The sequence below is a fragment of the Vanacampus margaritifer genome, chromosome 7 (genome assembly GCF_051991255.1).
Source record: "Vanacampus margaritifer isolate UIUO_Vmar chromosome 7, RoL_Vmar_1.0, whole genome shotgun sequence".
NCBI lineage: Eukaryota > Metazoa > Chordata > Actinopteri > Syngnathiformes > Syngnathidae > Vanacampus > Vanacampus margaritifer.
The window spans coordinates 6,892,024-6,909,026 of NC_135438.1; the positions used below are offsets into that span (position 1 = coordinate 6,892,024).

The 17,003-nt window shown below is 40.0% G+C and overlaps 1 protein-coding gene and 11 non-coding genes across 14 annotated transcripts; 1 reads left to right on the forward strand and 11 right to left on the reverse strand.

Annotated features, from left to right (window-relative positions):
- Positions 1-529: 529 nt before the first annotated feature.
- On the forward strand, positions 530-15,097 carry pla2g6 (phospholipase A2, group VI (cytosolic, calcium-independent)). 3 transcript variants are annotated; one of them, XR_013294917.1, is made up of 20 exons: positions 530-688; positions 2,941-3,161; positions 3,360-3,572; positions 4,375-4,555; positions 4,719-4,906; positions 6,408-6,504; positions 6,688-6,870; positions 6,967-7,075; positions 7,358-7,474; positions 9,289-9,379; positions 9,452-9,615; positions 9,691-9,841; positions 10,984-11,120; positions 11,193-11,270; positions 11,386-11,540; positions 11,620-11,671; positions 12,995-13,110; positions 13,190-13,263; positions 13,332-13,541; positions 14,266-15,097. XR_013294917.1 is itself a non-coding variant. In XM_077571826.1 (19 exons), the coding sequence occupies exons 2-19, from the start codon at positions 2,947-2,949 to the stop codon at positions 13,474-13,476; spliced, it is 2,466 nt and encodes an 821-aa protein (XP_077427952.1). In that variant the 5' UTR covers positions 530-688; positions 2,941-2,946; the 3' UTR covers positions 13,477-14,195. The 3 variants fall into 3 exon arrangements, 2 of the variants coding, with proteins under 2 accessions (XP_077427952.1, XP_077427953.1); XM_077571826.1 differs by lacking the exon at positions 14,266-15,097 and having other exon boundaries at positions 13,332-14,195; XM_077571827.1 differs by lacking the exons at positions 11,193-11,270; positions 14,266-15,097 and having other exon boundaries at positions 13,332-14,195.
- A 19-nt stretch (positions 15,098-15,116) lies between these two features.
- On the reverse strand, positions 15,117-15,188 carry trnac-gca (transfer RNA cysteine (anticodon GCA)). Its single transcript has one exon. It is a non-coding gene; the product is annotated as a tRNA-Cys (tRNA).
- Positions 15,189-15,283: 95 nt separating this feature from the next.
- On the reverse strand, positions 15,284-15,355 carry trnac-gca (transfer RNA cysteine (anticodon GCA)). The gene has a single exon. It is a non-coding gene; the product is annotated as a tRNA-Cys (tRNA).
- Positions 15,356-15,461: 106 nt separating this feature from the next.
- Positions 15,462-15,533, reverse strand: trnac-gca (transfer RNA cysteine (anticodon GCA)). The gene has a single exon. It is a non-coding gene; the product is annotated as a tRNA-Cys (tRNA).
- Positions 15,534-15,633: 100 nt separating this feature from the next.
- Positions 15,634-15,705, reverse strand: trnac-gca (transfer RNA cysteine (anticodon GCA)). The gene has a single exon. It is a non-coding gene; the product is annotated as a tRNA-Cys (tRNA).
- A 99-nt stretch (positions 15,706-15,804) lies between these two features.
- Positions 15,805-15,876, reverse strand: trnac-gca (transfer RNA cysteine (anticodon GCA)). The gene has a single exon. It is a non-coding gene; the product is annotated as a tRNA-Cys (tRNA).
- Positions 15,877-15,981: 105 nt separating this feature from the next.
- Positions 15,982-16,053, reverse strand: trnac-gca (transfer RNA cysteine (anticodon GCA)). Its single transcript has one exon. It is a non-coding gene; the product is annotated as a tRNA-Cys (tRNA).
- A 98-nt stretch (positions 16,054-16,151) lies between these two features.
- Positions 16,152-16,223, reverse strand: trnac-gca (transfer RNA cysteine (anticodon GCA)). The gene has a single exon. It is a non-coding gene; the product is annotated as a tRNA-Cys (tRNA).
- Positions 16,224-16,323: 100 nt separating this feature from the next.
- trnac-gca (transfer RNA cysteine (anticodon GCA)) lies at positions 16,324-16,395 on the reverse strand. The gene has a single exon. It is a non-coding gene; the product is annotated as a tRNA-Cys (tRNA).
- A 106-nt stretch (positions 16,396-16,501) lies between these two features.
- trnac-gca (transfer RNA cysteine (anticodon GCA)) lies at positions 16,502-16,573 on the reverse strand. Its single transcript has one exon. It is a non-coding gene; the product is annotated as a tRNA-Cys (tRNA).
- A 100-nt stretch (positions 16,574-16,673) lies between these two features.
- trnac-gca (transfer RNA cysteine (anticodon GCA)) lies at positions 16,674-16,745 on the reverse strand. Its single transcript has one exon. It is a non-coding gene; the product is annotated as a tRNA-Cys (tRNA).
- Positions 16,746-16,844: 99 nt separating this feature from the next.
- Positions 16,845-16,916, reverse strand: trnac-gca (transfer RNA cysteine (anticodon GCA)). Its single transcript has one exon. It is a non-coding gene; the product is annotated as a tRNA-Cys (tRNA).
- Between the last annotated feature and the right edge of the window lie 87 nt (positions 16,917-17,003).

Below are 17,003 nucleotides of genomic sequence, written 5' to 3' on the forward strand. Positions count from 1 at the left end.
ATGCCTTTTGTTTGACTTTTGTAAGGCATTTTGATTCGATAAGACCTTACAAAGCTTAACTTTTGGAAATGTTTAGGTTGAGTTTTGAATAAGTTTTTTTTTTTACTTTCTGTTTTAGAATTAGTTTCGCGTTATTTTTTATTTATTTTTGAATATATATATATTTACTTTTCAGATTTAAAAAAAATCTTCAGCCATATACTGGAAGAAGATTTAAGTGTACCACTTGACTCCTTGATAAAGATAAATTAACTGGAGTTGTTTTTGTTTTTTAAGAAAATTGAGGCAAGATGATTATTTTAATATACTGTATTTTAATGTTAATGTATCATTTCTGTTTGATGGTGTGCTGTGCCATTTTTCTAATGTAAAATATGCAGCAGCAGATATATTTCTAAATGAATGTACTGTATTTACCTTCCTGCACGGGTTTTAAAATTTTAAATAAAAATAAAGATACATTCCTACGATAAACGAACAATAAAAAGTATCATGAATCCTGAGTATATTTTATTTTATTTTATTTTTTAGATCTTGATATTTTCCAACATTGGGTCCCGCCTACTTCCTGCAAATCTGAGCTGTTATTGGTTCTTTTGGTGTCACTCAACAAGTTTGGTTGGAGCGTGGTGGTTGTTGGCGTCGCTGTCATAAATCAGACATCACACAGGACTGGAAAGCATTCGTCGTAAGTGGATGTAATACTACTTCTGCAATAGTTAATGCGATTATCTACGATAAACCGGGTTGGGGGGGAATTTCTGAAGTTTTGGTTTCACAATGGGAGCCGGTTTTTAAATGACGTTAAATGACTGTTCGCGCCGTCTCTCGTCTCTGACGTTGTATTGTCATGTGAAATGTAACTGGACGACCCGAAACGTGCAACCTGAATGAATGGACTCACTTGTTTATCATTCAAAATGAAGTTTCGCGTAATGTCATGCTTTCTAATGGAAACGTTCAACTGGAACTGGGACAAACAACAGCCAAGCTAGCAGCATTGATCCTGTCGTTATCTCACAAGAAATAGTCTGGTAGACAGCAAAAGCATGCTGCCTGACGCTTTTGACTATAGTTTGAATAAATGATGTATTCTTGCAGTCCCCGAGGCAGGGTTACACAGACAAGGATAAATAATTCAACTCCGTGTCCTTTTTGTATGAAAACCAATGGGATATGATGAGCCGTGAAATTAAACATAGATTAAGTCATGCTGTGTTCAAGTTAACTGGGAATTTGAAAATTTCAAGACAAATGGATGAACGGCAATAACAATATTATTAGTTGGTCTCTTGCATTGTCTTGTGATTTACACAATACACAATTGCCCAAAGACATCATCGATAAAGAACATGATATCCTAACAGGTTAGGGTTCAAACCATCATGTTATCAGCCTGTAGTTCCCCTTTTGCTGACAGGGAAGTCTGCCAATCTGTTTTCTGGTTAGGCAATGTGGTGACATTGCGCATAAGGCCCATAGAGGACCTTTGTGTGGATTAAAGCAGACATACCATTTGTGATTAATCGTGAGTTAACTACTGAAGTCATGCAATTAATTACGATTACTAATTTTAATCGCCTGACGGCCCTAATTTTTAATAATTGTCTCGTCAGGCGATTACAATTTTTAATTGTAATTAATCGCATGACTTCACTAGTTAACTCACAATTAATCCCAATTTTTATATCTGTTCTAAATGTACATTTCCACAAAAGTGGAAAAAAAATGTTTAACTAATAGAAATAGTTCAAATTAATTTTTGACGTTTATTGCCGTCAATGGCAATGAATGAGTTAAGGCCAGAGCTCTGTCCCACTCCCTATCAGCCACAAATGGGGTAGATGCCATCATGCCACGGACTTACGACTTCCGGGTTTCACACATCAGCGTAGTTTCCGGCCAACCGCGCGCTCCTGCCCATCGTCTCAACTCTCCGAAATGCTTCGGATAACTGAGAAAGACACACTAGTGCACTACACACTCGCACCTTGACTTCCCAGATTCACTTGCAACTTTTCGGCTACACGTGGCCAATTAGCTCAGTGAAAGTCTTGAGTGAAGGCCATTCAGAGGTCACTCTGGGCCTATTTTGGGGGGGGCTACTGATTCACTGCATTGACCTGACACTTGACCTGGGCATCCCCTACCATTGTTTACAGTCTTTGACTGATGCTACTGACCTTAAGGGACTAACAAAGTTGAAGGGACTATTAGAAATCCTCAAAATACAAGAAAAGGGAAAGTCATGGCTAAAGTGGATCTTGTACTCGGAAGCCAGGAGTCATGTTAGGGGTGTTAGGAAAAAATCGATTCGGCAATATATCGCGATATTACAGCGCGCAATTCTTGAATCGATTGGATATGCGGCCGAATCGATTTTTAAACATCAATTTTTGATGGGAATATTCAACAAAACGTGTTACTTAGGGTTATGTTTCACACATTAAGCATGGGAGATTGTTATATTAATGGAACATGAAGCCTTAATATTTTATTTCAGTGCTGTTCAAACATGAAACTGACTGCAACCTGTTTGTTAAATGCAGTGGCTCACTTATATGCCTGAATTTTCTGATAAATAAATACATTTTCATACAAATCTTACAGTGTGCATGTACAAGTTTACTGAGTAGTATTTTCTAAATTTGAGTTTAAAAAAAATCACAATAATCATTTTATAGATTTGTATTAATCGGAATCGTGACCTATTAATCGTGACACAAATCGAATCGCCAGGTGCTTGGCAATTTACACCCCTAAGTCATTTTAAACAAAAAACATGTATCTGTGGTACGCATATTCACAGTGTGTGATTATGACACATTTAATTTAGAACATTTGTACAGAAATTTAATCTGCACTAAATGTAAAACATCAAATTCCAAGCTGCCATTGTTTCAGTCCACAGACTCACGCTCAAATTGTGATTCCTCCCAGGACACCATGCAGTTCCTGGGCCGTTTCTTGGACACCGTGTCCGCCGTATCCACCCTGTTCACCAACCCTTACCGGGTGAGGGACGTACAGCTGTCGGACTACGGTGGGGGAGGGAAAATCAAGCTGAGGCAGGAAGGACGTCTGGTTCTCTACAAGAACGGCCAGTGCCAATCCTGGGATTGTGTGCTACTGTGTCCCGACACATCTTCAGCGGCGCTGAGGTCAGTCATGCGCAGGAATTGTCACGTGAGGTGGTGATGAACATGTTTGTGAAATGTACTTATTTAAAAATAAAAAAAAGGTTTAATCGTTTTGGAGTTGATGTTAACAATTAAGTATACCATCAAATACAGGTAACATCATAAGAATTTTGATTAGTCTGTGATTAGTTTCTAAACGTGCATCACTTTTGCCATAAGGCTTTTCCAGGTGGCGTCAGAAGAGGACGCCATGAACTGGTTCCCGCAGTACGCACTTAAACTTCCGCCCTTCTACGACACGCTCCCGCCAATGAAGGCCGAGACCGCCCAGATGATCGTCGACTGCGTTCGTAGCCACCCGGATTGGAGCACCGCTCACGTCGCCGTGGAAACGGGCCTCAGGGAGTGTCTGAAACACAACTACATTCAGAGGTGAGAGAGGGGATTCCATGGAATTTGTCGGTTGACATTTTGTGTTGTGAAAATCAATGCAAAGCTTATGATCTGAAGCACTGGTGCTACAGTGTTCCCACAGAATAGTAAAACGTAAAACCATGAGCACATTCTTAAAGGAACATTTCTATAATGTTTTTAAAAAGTATGTTTTCCAATTTATTTATTCTGTCTATTAGGGGTGTGCCCAAAAATCGATTCTCATAAGAATCACGATTCTCATTTAGTACAATTCAGAATCGATTTTAAATGTCCCAAAATCAATTTTTTTTAAATTATTTTATAATGTCTTAACTTTGTCTGGGTGTGCCTTTATTTGGAGCGCTGTTCATGTTGTACCCGGTTTGGCCACTGAGGGGCAGTGTGGTTCCATGCGGTCTGATACATTGTTAAGTTGTAGAGAGTAGAAGGAAAAAGTCAAGTTATTCCAATAAAAGTTGTTTTTTTGCAGTGTGGAGCCGTTCTTTTGAGTGATAAAAGTGTCGCGAGTAGCGCGCTAATTAGCATTAGCGAGTCAGACTAGAGAAGATCATTACGATTCCTTGCACATGTATAGATTGACGCAAAAATCATTGTCAATCAAATCATTGTCAATCAAAAATCGATTTGAATCGAAAATCGGTTCTGAATCGAATCACACATCCAAAAATCTGAATCGAATCGAACCGTGAGAAATTCAAAGATCCCCACCCCTACTGTCAATAGTGCAGATTTTTACCTATTGTGGGTAGATCTTGAAACGTATCCCCCAACATAATTGTAATAAGTTTTCTGTTTGCAGTCAGATCAACGCCCGTGACGCCCTCGGGCAAACGGCGCTGCACCTCGCGTGCGAGAGAAGCGACGCAGCGTGCGTGAAGGAGCTCCTGGAAGAGAGCCAAGCTCGCACGGACATCAAAGACCACCAAGGGGAGACGCCCATGCACATTGCCGCCAAGCACGACTCTTCCGCCATCATCCAGGTGAGCGAGATTTGAACCTTGGGTTACATGTACGCTACCCTTCGTAATGGTTGGTGATGCTCATGATAATAGAGTTAAACAGTGAAACATGAACTGACTGGGAAATATGAAATAAGTGGACCAACAGAAATGAATGAATTGCCATTGTTATGTCATCACGCAGGTCTTGTGTTCGCGGTTGTGCTCTGGCGTGAACGAGCTGAACAACAGCGGGGAGACGCCGCTGCACGTATCCTGCCGCCTGGGCCGAGTGGAGGCCGTCAAAGCCCTCTTAGGAGGCGGGGCTAAGTGTAACATCCCCGGTGGCGTTGGCTACCCGATTCACTCTGCCATGAAGTACAGTGAGAAGGGGTGAGAATTACAAACGGCGTAAACGGGGTTGTATCTTCTAGTGTTAATTTTATCTGCCATTTTAAAATTTTGCCTCAGTTTTTAGTCCAGTTTCAATCACGCTTGTTAGTCAACCTCATCCCGTTTTATTTACTCCATTTTTAGTCGACTATAAATCTAGCATTTTAGTCATTTTGTCCAAGAAAACATAATTTTATTCATCTAGTTTTAGTCAACAAAAACTGTCAAAGTTTTAGTCAAGACAATCATTTTACCCCTGGATATTTTTTGTCAGCAGATTATGCTGAACATTTCGTATCTAAAACTATTTCATATAAAAATGTTCTCTCGTCTTTTTGGCGAAAAACAACTTGACACACAATTACAGTATAGCAACAAGTGGCTACTATGGCTCCATGCTATGAGCTAGTAAATTAGCCAGCATTAGTTAGCGGTCAGATTACCATTATTGTTGGAATGTTATAGCCATTGGATTAATGTTATATTATAACTATAATTTACTTCTTTTTTTTTTTTTTTTACCTTTTACCGTGAATCCACCTTCTGTCTGTACTATGTGTTTGTGCATGTTGCACTCGCTAGGTGCAAATTGGAAAGGGGGTGTGTCACATGGACCGTGTTACAGTGACAGATTAGCAGGGCCAAGATTTTACAAAATCATACACAGTTTTTGTTCATGAACTAAAATGTCCATAGATTTTAGTCCAGTTTTTTTATTAAGTGAAGTACAGTACTTTTCCGTCTCGTCTTCATTAGTCAACGAAAATGCATACAGATTTAGTCCCTGTTATTGTTTATTAACCCTGGAGAACCCAATAACCCTTTTCTTCTTTGGAAAATTATACATTAAATGACATGAAATTCACTGAACACCAAAATATATGTTTTTTTCAATTTTAACCCTTTTTTTTAACTAGCTCAGAGTTGCTAATTTATCAAAATATATATATAAAACATACTCCTAGGCATTCTGCAACATGATATGAAATAGATTAACGAAAAAAAACAAAATTTTACCATCTGATTGTTTGCTGAGAAGATGGTTTTGTTTGGATTGATTTCCAGCTCAACAAAACCGCATGTTGCCAGCCATCTTGTCACCACCACTCTGGCTCATGTAAGTTCAATATTCATCCACTAGATGGCCCCATGCAGGGGTCAGAAGTGGCACTCTGGACTTTTGAAGTTAAATTTGTAAAAAAAAAAAAAAAAGGTCTTTGTTATTTGAGTAGCAGAATTTATAGGGGCCAAATTTGACCCCGTGGGTTCTCCAGGGTTTTAATGATGGTTTTAGTCTAGTCCAGTGAAAAATTTGCACTGAGGAAATAAAAACACAAAAATGTGGAGTTCAATACTTATTGAAAGTCTTACGAGATATACGTGGTCTCACTTTGACTTGCATGAACCCCCCCCCCCCGCCCCCCCTGAATTGTGTTTGAATTTTATACCTTCCCACTATATTTTAATGGGATACACATCATAAGAATTGTTTCTTTGTCAGCTGTACAGAAGAGATCTTGAACGCAGACCCTGACCAGCTGCATGCTGAAGACTCCTTGTACGGAGGCACGCCCCTCCACTGGGCAAAAACTGCAGAGGTGAGGAACATCACACATCACATGGCAGGGTTTTTCAACCGGGGGACGGGTGTGGGGAAAGATCTGATGCTGCTCCAATGTGTAATTGTGTGCTGTAAGCCAAACTACTGGTCACTCATAAGTCAAGCGTAGATACCTGGAAAGTGACGAAATATCTGACTTTCAACACGCTGTGCATTGTAGATGTGTCGCATGCTGCTGGAGAGCGGCAGCGCCGTCAACTACCTCAGCAAGACGGGCGAGAGCGCCCTCCACATTTGCACGAAGAAGGGCCGCTTCGAGGCAGCCATGGTCTTACTCACGCACGGCGCCAACGCCAACCTGAAAGGGCAGGATGGCAACACGGCGTTGCACCTCGCCATGAAGGTGCGTGGCCACAGTCCCGGGGGGGGGGGGGGGGGGGGGGGTGGGGGTGGGGGGGATCCTGGCCAAATGAAATGACCAGCGTTTGTGTCAGAACAGATGGATCACATGGAGTTGATCAAAGCTCTGATCGTGTTTGGGGCTGACGTGGAGATCCATAATGATTTAGGAGAGACGCCGGGACTGATCGCCGCCCGCACCAGTAAAGGTAATGCTAAAAATAGAATCGCTTTTATCAAAGTTATGGTATGCATTAATAGTACTTGCGGAAAAAAAAAAAAGAAGAAGAAAAAAAAAATAGAACTTGCAGAATTACTATTTCCTTACACCTGTTATATATGAAGGAAGCCAGTTTGAACTTGCCAAATAGTGAGCCATTGAAGCATGTTGTCATTATTAACCCATCAATAAACATTTTGTAACCCCTTTCTTTGTGTGTGCATGTCTAACTGGGATTTGCCATGCATGTTGTTTAAAAAAAACAAATAAGGTCCCAATAGAAAGATTCTGCTGGACATGCTGTGTAGTGTGGGTGTGCAACGCTGCCTGCCCCCCTCGCCTGGCAGCCCTCCGCCCATCACCAACAAGGCCGCGGCACCAGGCGTAGGTAATGCTATCTGCCGCCTATTCCTTAAGCTCTTGGATGCATCAACTTAACATTTTAATGTACTCGGGTATTTTAACTCGTTCACTGCCATTGACGGCTATAGACGTCAAAAATTCATTTGAACTATTTCTATTAGTTTAACATTTTTTTCCACTTTTGCTAACAAAAGTATGTAAACCTAGATTATTATTTTTTTTGTTCATTCAGAACAAATATAACATTTGTGATTAATTAATTAATTAATTAATTAATGTGTTAGTTTATTAGTGAAGTCATGTGATTAATTACAATGACAAATTTTAATCGGCTGACGCCCCTCATTTAAAAAAAAAATTAATTAAATTAGGGGCGTCAGGCGATTAAAATTTGTAATTGTAATTAATCACATGACTTCAATAGTTGACTCACGATTAATCACTAATTTTATATCTGTTATAAAAATGTTTTTCTAGGTTTTCATAAAAAATGTAATGAATTTTGTTTTTTCTTTTTAACTAATAGAAATAGTTCACATGAATTTTTGACGTCTACAGTGGCAGTGAATGAGTTAATATAACTTAGTGATAGCATTTGTAACTTAAAGAGGACATGGATGGATCGGAATGTTATGATTCAATTGCTTGTATGTTATGTGTTAACAAGTAAATCCTTTGCCCATTTCTGAAAATGTATCTGCGATTGACCTGTTCCGGCGAATGAACACGTTAACCACTCCCACGCCGAGTTTCTTCGGCCATTTCATGATCAACTAGGCTGGTTAAGTATCCAGAGTTACTTTCAAAAAAAGCTTTCAGTATGTGTTTGGTGATTTGTCAATGTGGCACAAACACACACAGTGTAGTACAGTAGTATCTTGTAATAGTCCTCAGTACTGTTCAGAAAAAATGAGAATACAAATACATGCAACTTTTTACTAGCTATCCTTGATTCACTTTTGGGTCCCGACCCACCAGTTGAAAATCACTGGTGTAGTGTATGAAATGCTGACTCCACAATTAAAAATGCTTTTATTTTATTTTGGGACATTTACATTTTTTTTCCCCCCCAAACTTCTGCTAATAAGGAGCAGGTCTTGTCGCAAGCTCCAGCCTCTGCCCCAGTCATTGTAGTATTAAAAGAACGCTCCATTGGTCCATTGTGAGTCATTGAACTGTTTTAATTGTAAAAAATAAGCAAAAAAGGAGAATATTTCCCCTTAAATGTAACAAAAGAAGTGCAATCAAAAAAGGGAAATTTCGACTCTGGTTGGTTAACCCGGTGGGTAGTAGGTAATGTCTGGTCGGTGCTGGATTTCACTTTCTTGTCTTTTCTTTGATCCTTCCTCGGGTCTCCTGACAACCTCACGACTCTAGCTGGATTTTTTTTTTTTTTTTTCAGGAGAGCTCAGTATTGTTCATTCGATTTGACATCATCATTGCTCTCCTTTTTTTAAAAAACAAATAAATTAAAAAAATAATAATAAAAATCTTTTTTTTTTTTTTAAAAGCTGGATTCTGAAGTATTCGGTTTAGGTGAACGGTATGGGATTTTTAATAGGTTTTAGGTGAACTAATGAGTACGCGCTCACATGCGCGCACACATGCTCACACACATGCACATACTCACCCACATACAAAATAAAATTAAATTAAAAAAAAAGAGAGCAATGATGATGACATGTCAAATCGGTAAAATTACCGAATGAACAATATTGAGCTCTTAAGAAAAAAGAAAAAAAAGGGGAATTTCATGTTGCACTCCCTTGCCTACTTCCCTCCCTTTGTGCTTGATTAAGCTGGCGCCTCACGCACCACATATCTCCGATTGGCCCCTAGGGTTTGAGGACATTATGCACGTGGGAGCGACGATAGCCGCAATGAGCAGAGGCAAGTCAGCGGTGGACGGTTCCAAGGCGGACAAAAGGAGGTTTGTATATCTGGCTTTTCTAATAGCGAAAGTGGAACCACTTGTTACAGTGTACCTGCAATTCTTCTGCAGGATGGACACACTGCTGTGTCTGGATGGGGGAGGAATCAGGGGCCTGGTTCTGATCCAGATGCTGATCGCTCTGGAAAAAGAGGCCGGTCGGCCCACTCGGGAGCTGTTCGACTGGGTTGCCGGCACCAGCACTGGCGGAATTCTGGCCCTTGCTATCGTCCACGGTGAGTACATTATTTTTCCCTCCACACGTCCCTTCATCGCAGTATGAATATGATGAGCGCTTCTTCATTGTGCAGGGAAGTCCATGGAGTACCTCCGCTGCTTGTACTTTCGAATGAAGGAGCAAGTGTTCAGAGGCTCGCGACCCTACGAATCGGCCCCGCTGGAGGACTTCCTGAAGAAAGAGTTTGGAGAGAACACCAAAATGGCAGACGTTCAGTATCCCAGGTCGGGAACCAGCGCGATTACAGCACATATAAATCGTTTCAGGGGTTTTTTGTGTGCAAATGTCAGATGGAAAAGGATAAGCTGAAGTCCTTTTGTTTGATTGTTTTTCCCTTTTTTTTTATTTATTTATTTTTTACAGTTACCGGTAACAAGTTTTCAGGAAAAAATAGGGGAAAATTAGGGGTGCGCCAATCGAACGGCCTGCCTATTTATCGGCCCCGCTTTCCTTAATATTGGAAGATCGGTGATCGGCCGATCCCTTAAAAATAAACTGATCTTTTCCACCAATCTCATCTCTTTCCTCAGAGGTCTGTAAAAGTCAGCCACTGTCCTGTTCTGCTGAGATGACTAATAGGATTTTCATTTCTATTTGAGAGAACTACTTCATGTGCAGTTAAAACAACCAATTTGTATTATTTCACCGATATTGTTCAATGCTTTCCAATAAAACAAGATTGGAACACTGAAGGTATATGTTACTTGTAATGGAAAAAAAATCGGGATCGGCAAAAATCGGGATGGCAGGTCAGACTTTTTAAAAGATCGGGGATCGGACAGAAAATTGTGATCGGTGCACCTCTAGAAAAAATAGCCGTAAAATTCTGATGAAGACAATCTAAAATTATTTTATTGGAATAAATACAATCGAAATAAGAATAATATTCCCCTTCTTTTTTTTTTTTTAAGTTCTATAAAATATATACAGTGGATATACTAAAAATAAAAAAGACGTAAAATTCAGATGAAGACAATCTGAAATCATTGTATTGGAATAAATACAATCAAAATAATAATAATAATAATCCAAAAAACAAATTTAAAAAATTTCTATAAAATATATACTGTACTAAAACAAAATGCTATCGTTGTGACATAAACTTTAAAACTCATTTGAAAAAATACATGTTTTTGAGAGGTTAGGTAAATACAAAGAACTAAAATAAAAACAATTCCTTTTGGCCAAAATATTTTGTGCCAGAATTAACCGAGATGCACCAAAATATAGACTAAAGCGCTTTCTTTTTTTCCTTTTTTTTTTTTTTTAAATCAATGCTATATTTTAGTGGATTATTTTATTTTATTTTATTTTTGTGTCAATATTTTTTGTATTAAATCTTTCTTTCCTCCCATATCTCACAAAGGGTGATGGTGACCAGTGTTCTGGCAGACCGACACCCAGGAGAGCTTCACATTTTCAGGAACTACGACCGTCCATCTGTCCGCAGAGAGTCGCCGTATGCCACCACCGCCACTTTCAAGCCCCTCACCATCCCGCAAGGTAGGAAGTGAGCTAGCGCGTGTTGTCGCCGTGATGTGTTGTCGCCGTGTGCCAGCCGTGTCGTTGTTGCAGGGTGGGAGGATGAGGATTTGTTGCTAGTAGGATACACAGTGGAGCCTCCCAGTAAGCGTAGGAAGGTGATGGATGAAGGTGTGTGTGCGCTTGACTGAGCTTTGTAGCTTTGTCAGCATGGAGGAATGTCCGGCCTTACTTCTACTCGCGAGAACATCGAAGGTGAATCCGTCGTGTTATGTGTTTTGATAAGAGCAACTTGTGTGGCGAGCCGCTCGCTCCAGTGGCGCCGCCCCCACCTACTTCCGGCCAATGGGACGATTCCTGGACGGGGGGCTGTTGGCCAACAACCCTACGCTTGACGCCATGTCAGAGGTCCATCAGCACTACAAAGCGCTAAAAGCAGAAGTAAGGCAACTTTGGTGAATTTGGGTGTTCAATAAATAAGACGTCTGATTACCAATAATATTTTCTTTTGCTTCTTCAGGGCCACGGGGTGGAGATCAAGAAGTTGGGTCTAGTTGTTTCTCTTGGGACTGGTACGCCCCTCACATCAATCTGCACGCGTTAGCACACACAAAAAAAAAAAGTGTGTTGCATTCATGTCCTACCCAGACCATGGGAAATTACATAACCCTTCACCCACCCACAATGGTTGCTACAAAATTGTGATCTTTACTTATAAAAAGGTGCTTTTTACTTACCCACCAGCAGCAGTTTTTTCAACTTTTACGTGCTGCACGAGATTCACCACTTTGATTAGACTACTTGAAAACAAATGTGATTTTTGTTATTGTTTTACTCGGGTGTTTTGCGGCTTTATAATTTGTATTTTTCTTTACAAAAGGTGTTTGTTACCATAATAATTTTCACAAAAAAAGTGCATTTATTCACTACGTCTCTTATTTCATGTGTAGTTTAATTAGTATTTCTTATTAATAAAAAAAAAAACGTGATAAAATCGAAATTGTGAATTTATAATTAAAAATTGTTATATTTTATTTTTGCAAGATCGCCCACCTCTAACGCATCCAAACAAAATCAAATACTTTACAGTGGTGCCTTGACTTTCAAGTTAAATTTGTTCTGTTAGCATGCCTTGTAAATAATCGTTGCCAGTGATTTTTATTTATTTATTTATTTATTTTTACGCAGCAGTGCGGAGTACCGGAACTTCTCCATTTTAGCTTCTGGCATACCGCGACTTTTTTTTTTTACGGTGTACTGGGGCTTCACAAACGATCCAGATACAGCTATTTGAACTCACAGTACTAACAGACTTAATATAAAATAATAATAATGGATATTATTATTTTAGGTTAATAAAAAAGATTAATGCAAAATTTCTTCCACAAGCCTCCACCAACTGCATATCATGTGACTAGTTATGCAGCTGGCTATGCTAGTTCCTCTTTAAAATTGAGGTTAAAAGAAAGTAGGTGAAATGTGAATTAAAAATGTAAAGTTTCAACACAAAAATAATTACCATTCTTGTAAATTGGATTATTGATAACCCATTACAAACCAACTATTTAATCATGAGAAATAATAAATGTATATGTATATTAAACTGCTTATTGCACTTGTATACGGGTTTCAAATCTCACTTCTGGCTTCCCTGGTTGGAATTATCTTGTTTTTCCAGATCTTTCGTGGGTTTTCTCTGGGTATTGTAGCTACCATGTTCCCAAAACATTTATGCTGGGTTAATTGAAAACTAAATTGTCCATCGGTGTAAATGTGGATAGGTTCCAGTTTAGCAGTGTGCCGAATGATGATAAGTAGTTTAGAAAAGGGATGTATAGTTAATGCTGTTCCTCTTTTTTTTTTTTACACTGTCCGTTGTCCCCATGTGTCCTCAGGTAAGCCACCCCAGGTAGCTGTGAGTTCCGTGGACGTTTTCCGACCCTCCAATCCACTGGAACTGGCCAAGAGCATCGTTGGAGCCAAAGAGCTGGGCAAGATGCTGGTGGACTGCGTGAGTATGGCTCCACCCACCCAATTATCGCAAATGGAGTTAACGTTGTATATGACATCATCGCTTTGCTGCCGGACAGTGCACTGACTCTGACGGCTGCGCCGTGGACCGAGCCAGCGCCTGGTGCGAAATGATCGACACCATCTACCACAGGTTTGCGACACTCACTCAAGACAATACAATAAAACCGGTAATAATATAATGATAACCATCTCCCGCAGACTGAGCCCACAGCTTTCCCAGGAGGTGATGCTGGACGAAGTGAGTGACGCCATTTTGGTGGACATGCTGTGGGAAACGCAGATGTACCTGTACGACAAGAGGGAGGAGCTGCAGTCGCTTGCCAAAGCGCTAGTGAACAACTAAAAGAGAACAGAAAATGGGTGCTCCCAAATGAGGATGGTCGAGCACTGAGCGTAAAGATGGAGGAGGTCTGTGAGTCCGTACACTTGCTTATATTTAAGGTAGCTTTTTGCAAATATGTGACTGACATGGAGGTGCGGCGGCCGTTATGCGACCTCTCATTAGAAACATCTGAAACCCAACAACAGGTAGCCCACTCCACTCGTGATATTTTGTGTGTGTTTTTTTTTTTTAAATTTGCCTCTAACATATATAAATAATTATATAACAACAATAATAATAATATAGAAAATCAATATATTACGAAATGCAATACACACACCTTATTGCTTATGATGTCATGTTGACTGATTATTCTTCCCCTGTGGTTGTCATCTCACCCGTTGTTGCACTTTGGTGTCAATCACCTCTGATAACAGATTTTACACGTGCTATATACTTACAGGACACGACCTACTGACTTTCAATTCAAGAACTGTTAAAGCTCTGCTGCCAATTAAAAAGCATTATATTTGTAAAGGCAGGATTTTTGATACAGCGCTTGTATTCACTGTCATTAGATAGTGTTGGCGTACCTAATAAAGTGGCTGGACATAAAAGTTGCTTGAAACTACTTGAAAGACAAACTGGACTGGGGCGCCCAACTATTAATGTTCCATTTTGCATACTTACGTGGCAATTAATGTTGAATGTCAAATAAAATATTTTCTGTCATCTCCAAATTAAGCCCTACTTTGCGGTCTGGCAACACATTTGGACTGGAGCAGAGTTTGTTGTTTGTGTCTCCTGCAGATGGCGCCAGTGCTTAATGTCAGCACAACAACAAAAAAAACTTCCATGAAGCTTTGCATGGGAAAGTGTAGGAAAGGTGTGCTGGTGTCTCCTGGGAAGCTCAACAGATATGGAAAAAGAGCTCAGACCGTCACAGGTGTTGTGTTAGTGTTCACATTCAGCAGTAGACAGTGCAGTGTTGATGTGCAGCAGCTAGCCACAATCTGGTGGAAAATATATCACTGAGCCTGCTTGACATTAGAGTTGACTTATCATTGTCTCATGATTGTTTTTGAGTTTTGTTGAGGTCAGCATAATTAAGGGAGTACAATGACTTGAATTTGGGTCCACTTGGATTAGTACACTTTTTCTGTCTAATGTATCGGTAAATAAAGTTGCTGCCAGAGTAACGGTCCAAAGAAATCAAATCACACTACAAACAATAAGGGATTATGGGGTAGGCCTACCCAGATTTAAAGTGGCGACCTATGAATCTGCAGGTAAATGCTCTACCATTTAGCTACACCCCAGTTATGTGGTAATCGTGTATGTCTATGCTGGTATCAGTAAAGCAGGCCCACGCCAGAGTACATTTGAACTACAGGCAAACTAGTTAATTTCTTTTTCAGTGTAACATTATCAGTAAGTTAAGTTGACGTCATAGAAATATTCCACTGATGTTGATGCTACACAGAACTGAGACAGGGAAACCCCAAATTGAACTGGGGACCTCTTGAATAGCAGTCAATTGCTCTACCATTGAGCTACACCCCCATTCCTTAGCTTTGTTTTCTGTATAAGATATCAACAAATAAAGTTGCTGCCACAGTAGAAAAAATCCTCTCATGTCTGACACTACTAAGAAGTGAGATAGGGGGTACCCAGATTTGAACTGGGGACCTCTTGATCTGCAGTCAAATGCTCTACCATTGAGCTACACCCCCATTACTTAGCTTTGTTTTCTATATAAGATATCAACTAAAAAAGTTGCTGAAACGGTAGAAATCCTCTCATGTCTGACAATACTAAGAAGTGAGGTAGGGGGTACCCAGATTTGAACTGGGGACCTCTTGATCTGCAGTCAAATGCTCTACCACTGAGCTACACCACCATCACTTAGCTTTGTTTTCTGTATAAGATATCAACAAATAAAGTTGCTGTCAAGGTAAAAGAACACAAAAATGCTCTCATGTCTGACACTACTAAGGAGTGAGATAAGGGGGTACCCAGATTTGATCTGGGGACCTCTTGACCTGCAGTCAAATGCTCTACCATTGAGCTACACCCCCATTACTTAGCTTCATTTTCTATATAAGATATCAACAAATAAAGTTGCTGCCACGGTAGAAAAAAATCCTCCTATGTCTGACACTACTAAGAAGTGAGATAAGGGGGTACCCAGATTTGAACTGGGGACCTCTTGATCTGCAGTCAAATACTCTACCACTGAGCTACACCCCCATTACTTAGCTTTGTTTTCTGTATAAGATATCAACAAATAAAATTGCTGCCAAAGTAGAAATAATCCTCTCATGTCTGACACTACTAAGAAGTGAGATAAGGGGGTACCCAGATTTGAACTGGGGACCTCTTGATATGCAGTCAAATGCTCTACCATTGAGCTACACCCCCATTACTTAGCTACATTTTCTGTATAAGATATCAACAAATAAAGTTGCTGTCAAGGTAAAATAACACAAAAATCCTCTCATGTCTGACACTACTAAGAAGTGAGATAGGGGGTACCCAGATTTGAACTGGGGACCTCTTGATCTGCAGTCAAATGCTCTACCATTGAGCTACACCCCCATTACTTAGCTACATTTTCTGTATAAGATATCAACAAATAAAGTTGCTGCCACAGTAGAAAACGTCCTCTCATGTCTGACACTACTAAGAAGTGAGGTAGGGGGTACCCAGATTTGAACTGGGGACCTCTTGATCTGCAGTCAATTGCTCTACCATTGAGCTACACCCCCATTACTTAGCTACATTTTCTGTATAAGATATCAACAAATAAAGTTGCTGCCACGGTAGAAAGAAATCCTCCTACGTCTGACACTACTAAGAAGTGAGATAAGGGGGTACCCAGATTTGAACTGGGGACCTCTTGATCTGCAGTCAAATGCTCTACCATTGAGTTACACCCCCATTACTTAGCTTCATCTTCTATATAAGATATCAACAAATAAAGTTGCTGTCAAGGTAAAAGAACACAAAAATGCTCTCATGTCTGACACTACTAAGGAGTGAGATAAGGGGGTACCCAGATTTGATCTGGGGACCTCTTGACCTGCAGTCAAATGCTCTACCATTGAGCTACACCCCCATTACTTAGCTTCATTTTCTATATAAGATATCAACAAATAAAGTTGCTGCCACGGTAGAAAAAAATCCTCCTATGTCTGACACTACTAAGAAGTGAGATAAGGGGGTACCCAGATTTGAACTGGGGACCTCTTGATCTGCAGTCAAATACTCTACCACTGAGCTACACCCCCATTACTTAGCTTTGTTTTCTGTATAAGATATCAACAAATAAAATTGCTGCCAAAGTAGAAATAATCCTCTCATGTCTGACACTACTAAGAAGTGAGATAAGGGGGTACCCAGATTTGAACTGGGGACCTCTTGATCTGCAGTCAAATGCTCTACCATTGAGCTACACCCCCATTACTTAGCTTCCTTTTCTGTATAAGATATCAACTAAAAAAGTTGCTGCCACAGTAAAAATCCTCTTACGGCTGACACTACTAAGA

Coding starts and splice junctions, on each gene's coding strand:
- pla2g6 (XM_077571826.1), top strand. CDS start 2,947: ATGCAGTTCCTGGGCCGTTTCTTGGACACCGTGTCCGCCGTATCCACC. Junction 7,076..7,357: donor CGCCGCCCGCACCAGTAAAG/GTAATGCTAAAA, acceptor AAAACAAATAAG/GTCCCAATAGAAAGATTCTG. Junction 13,111..13,189: donor GCAAGATGCTGGTGGACTGC/GTGAGTATGGCT, acceptor GCTGCCGGACAG/TGCACTGACTCTGACGGCTG.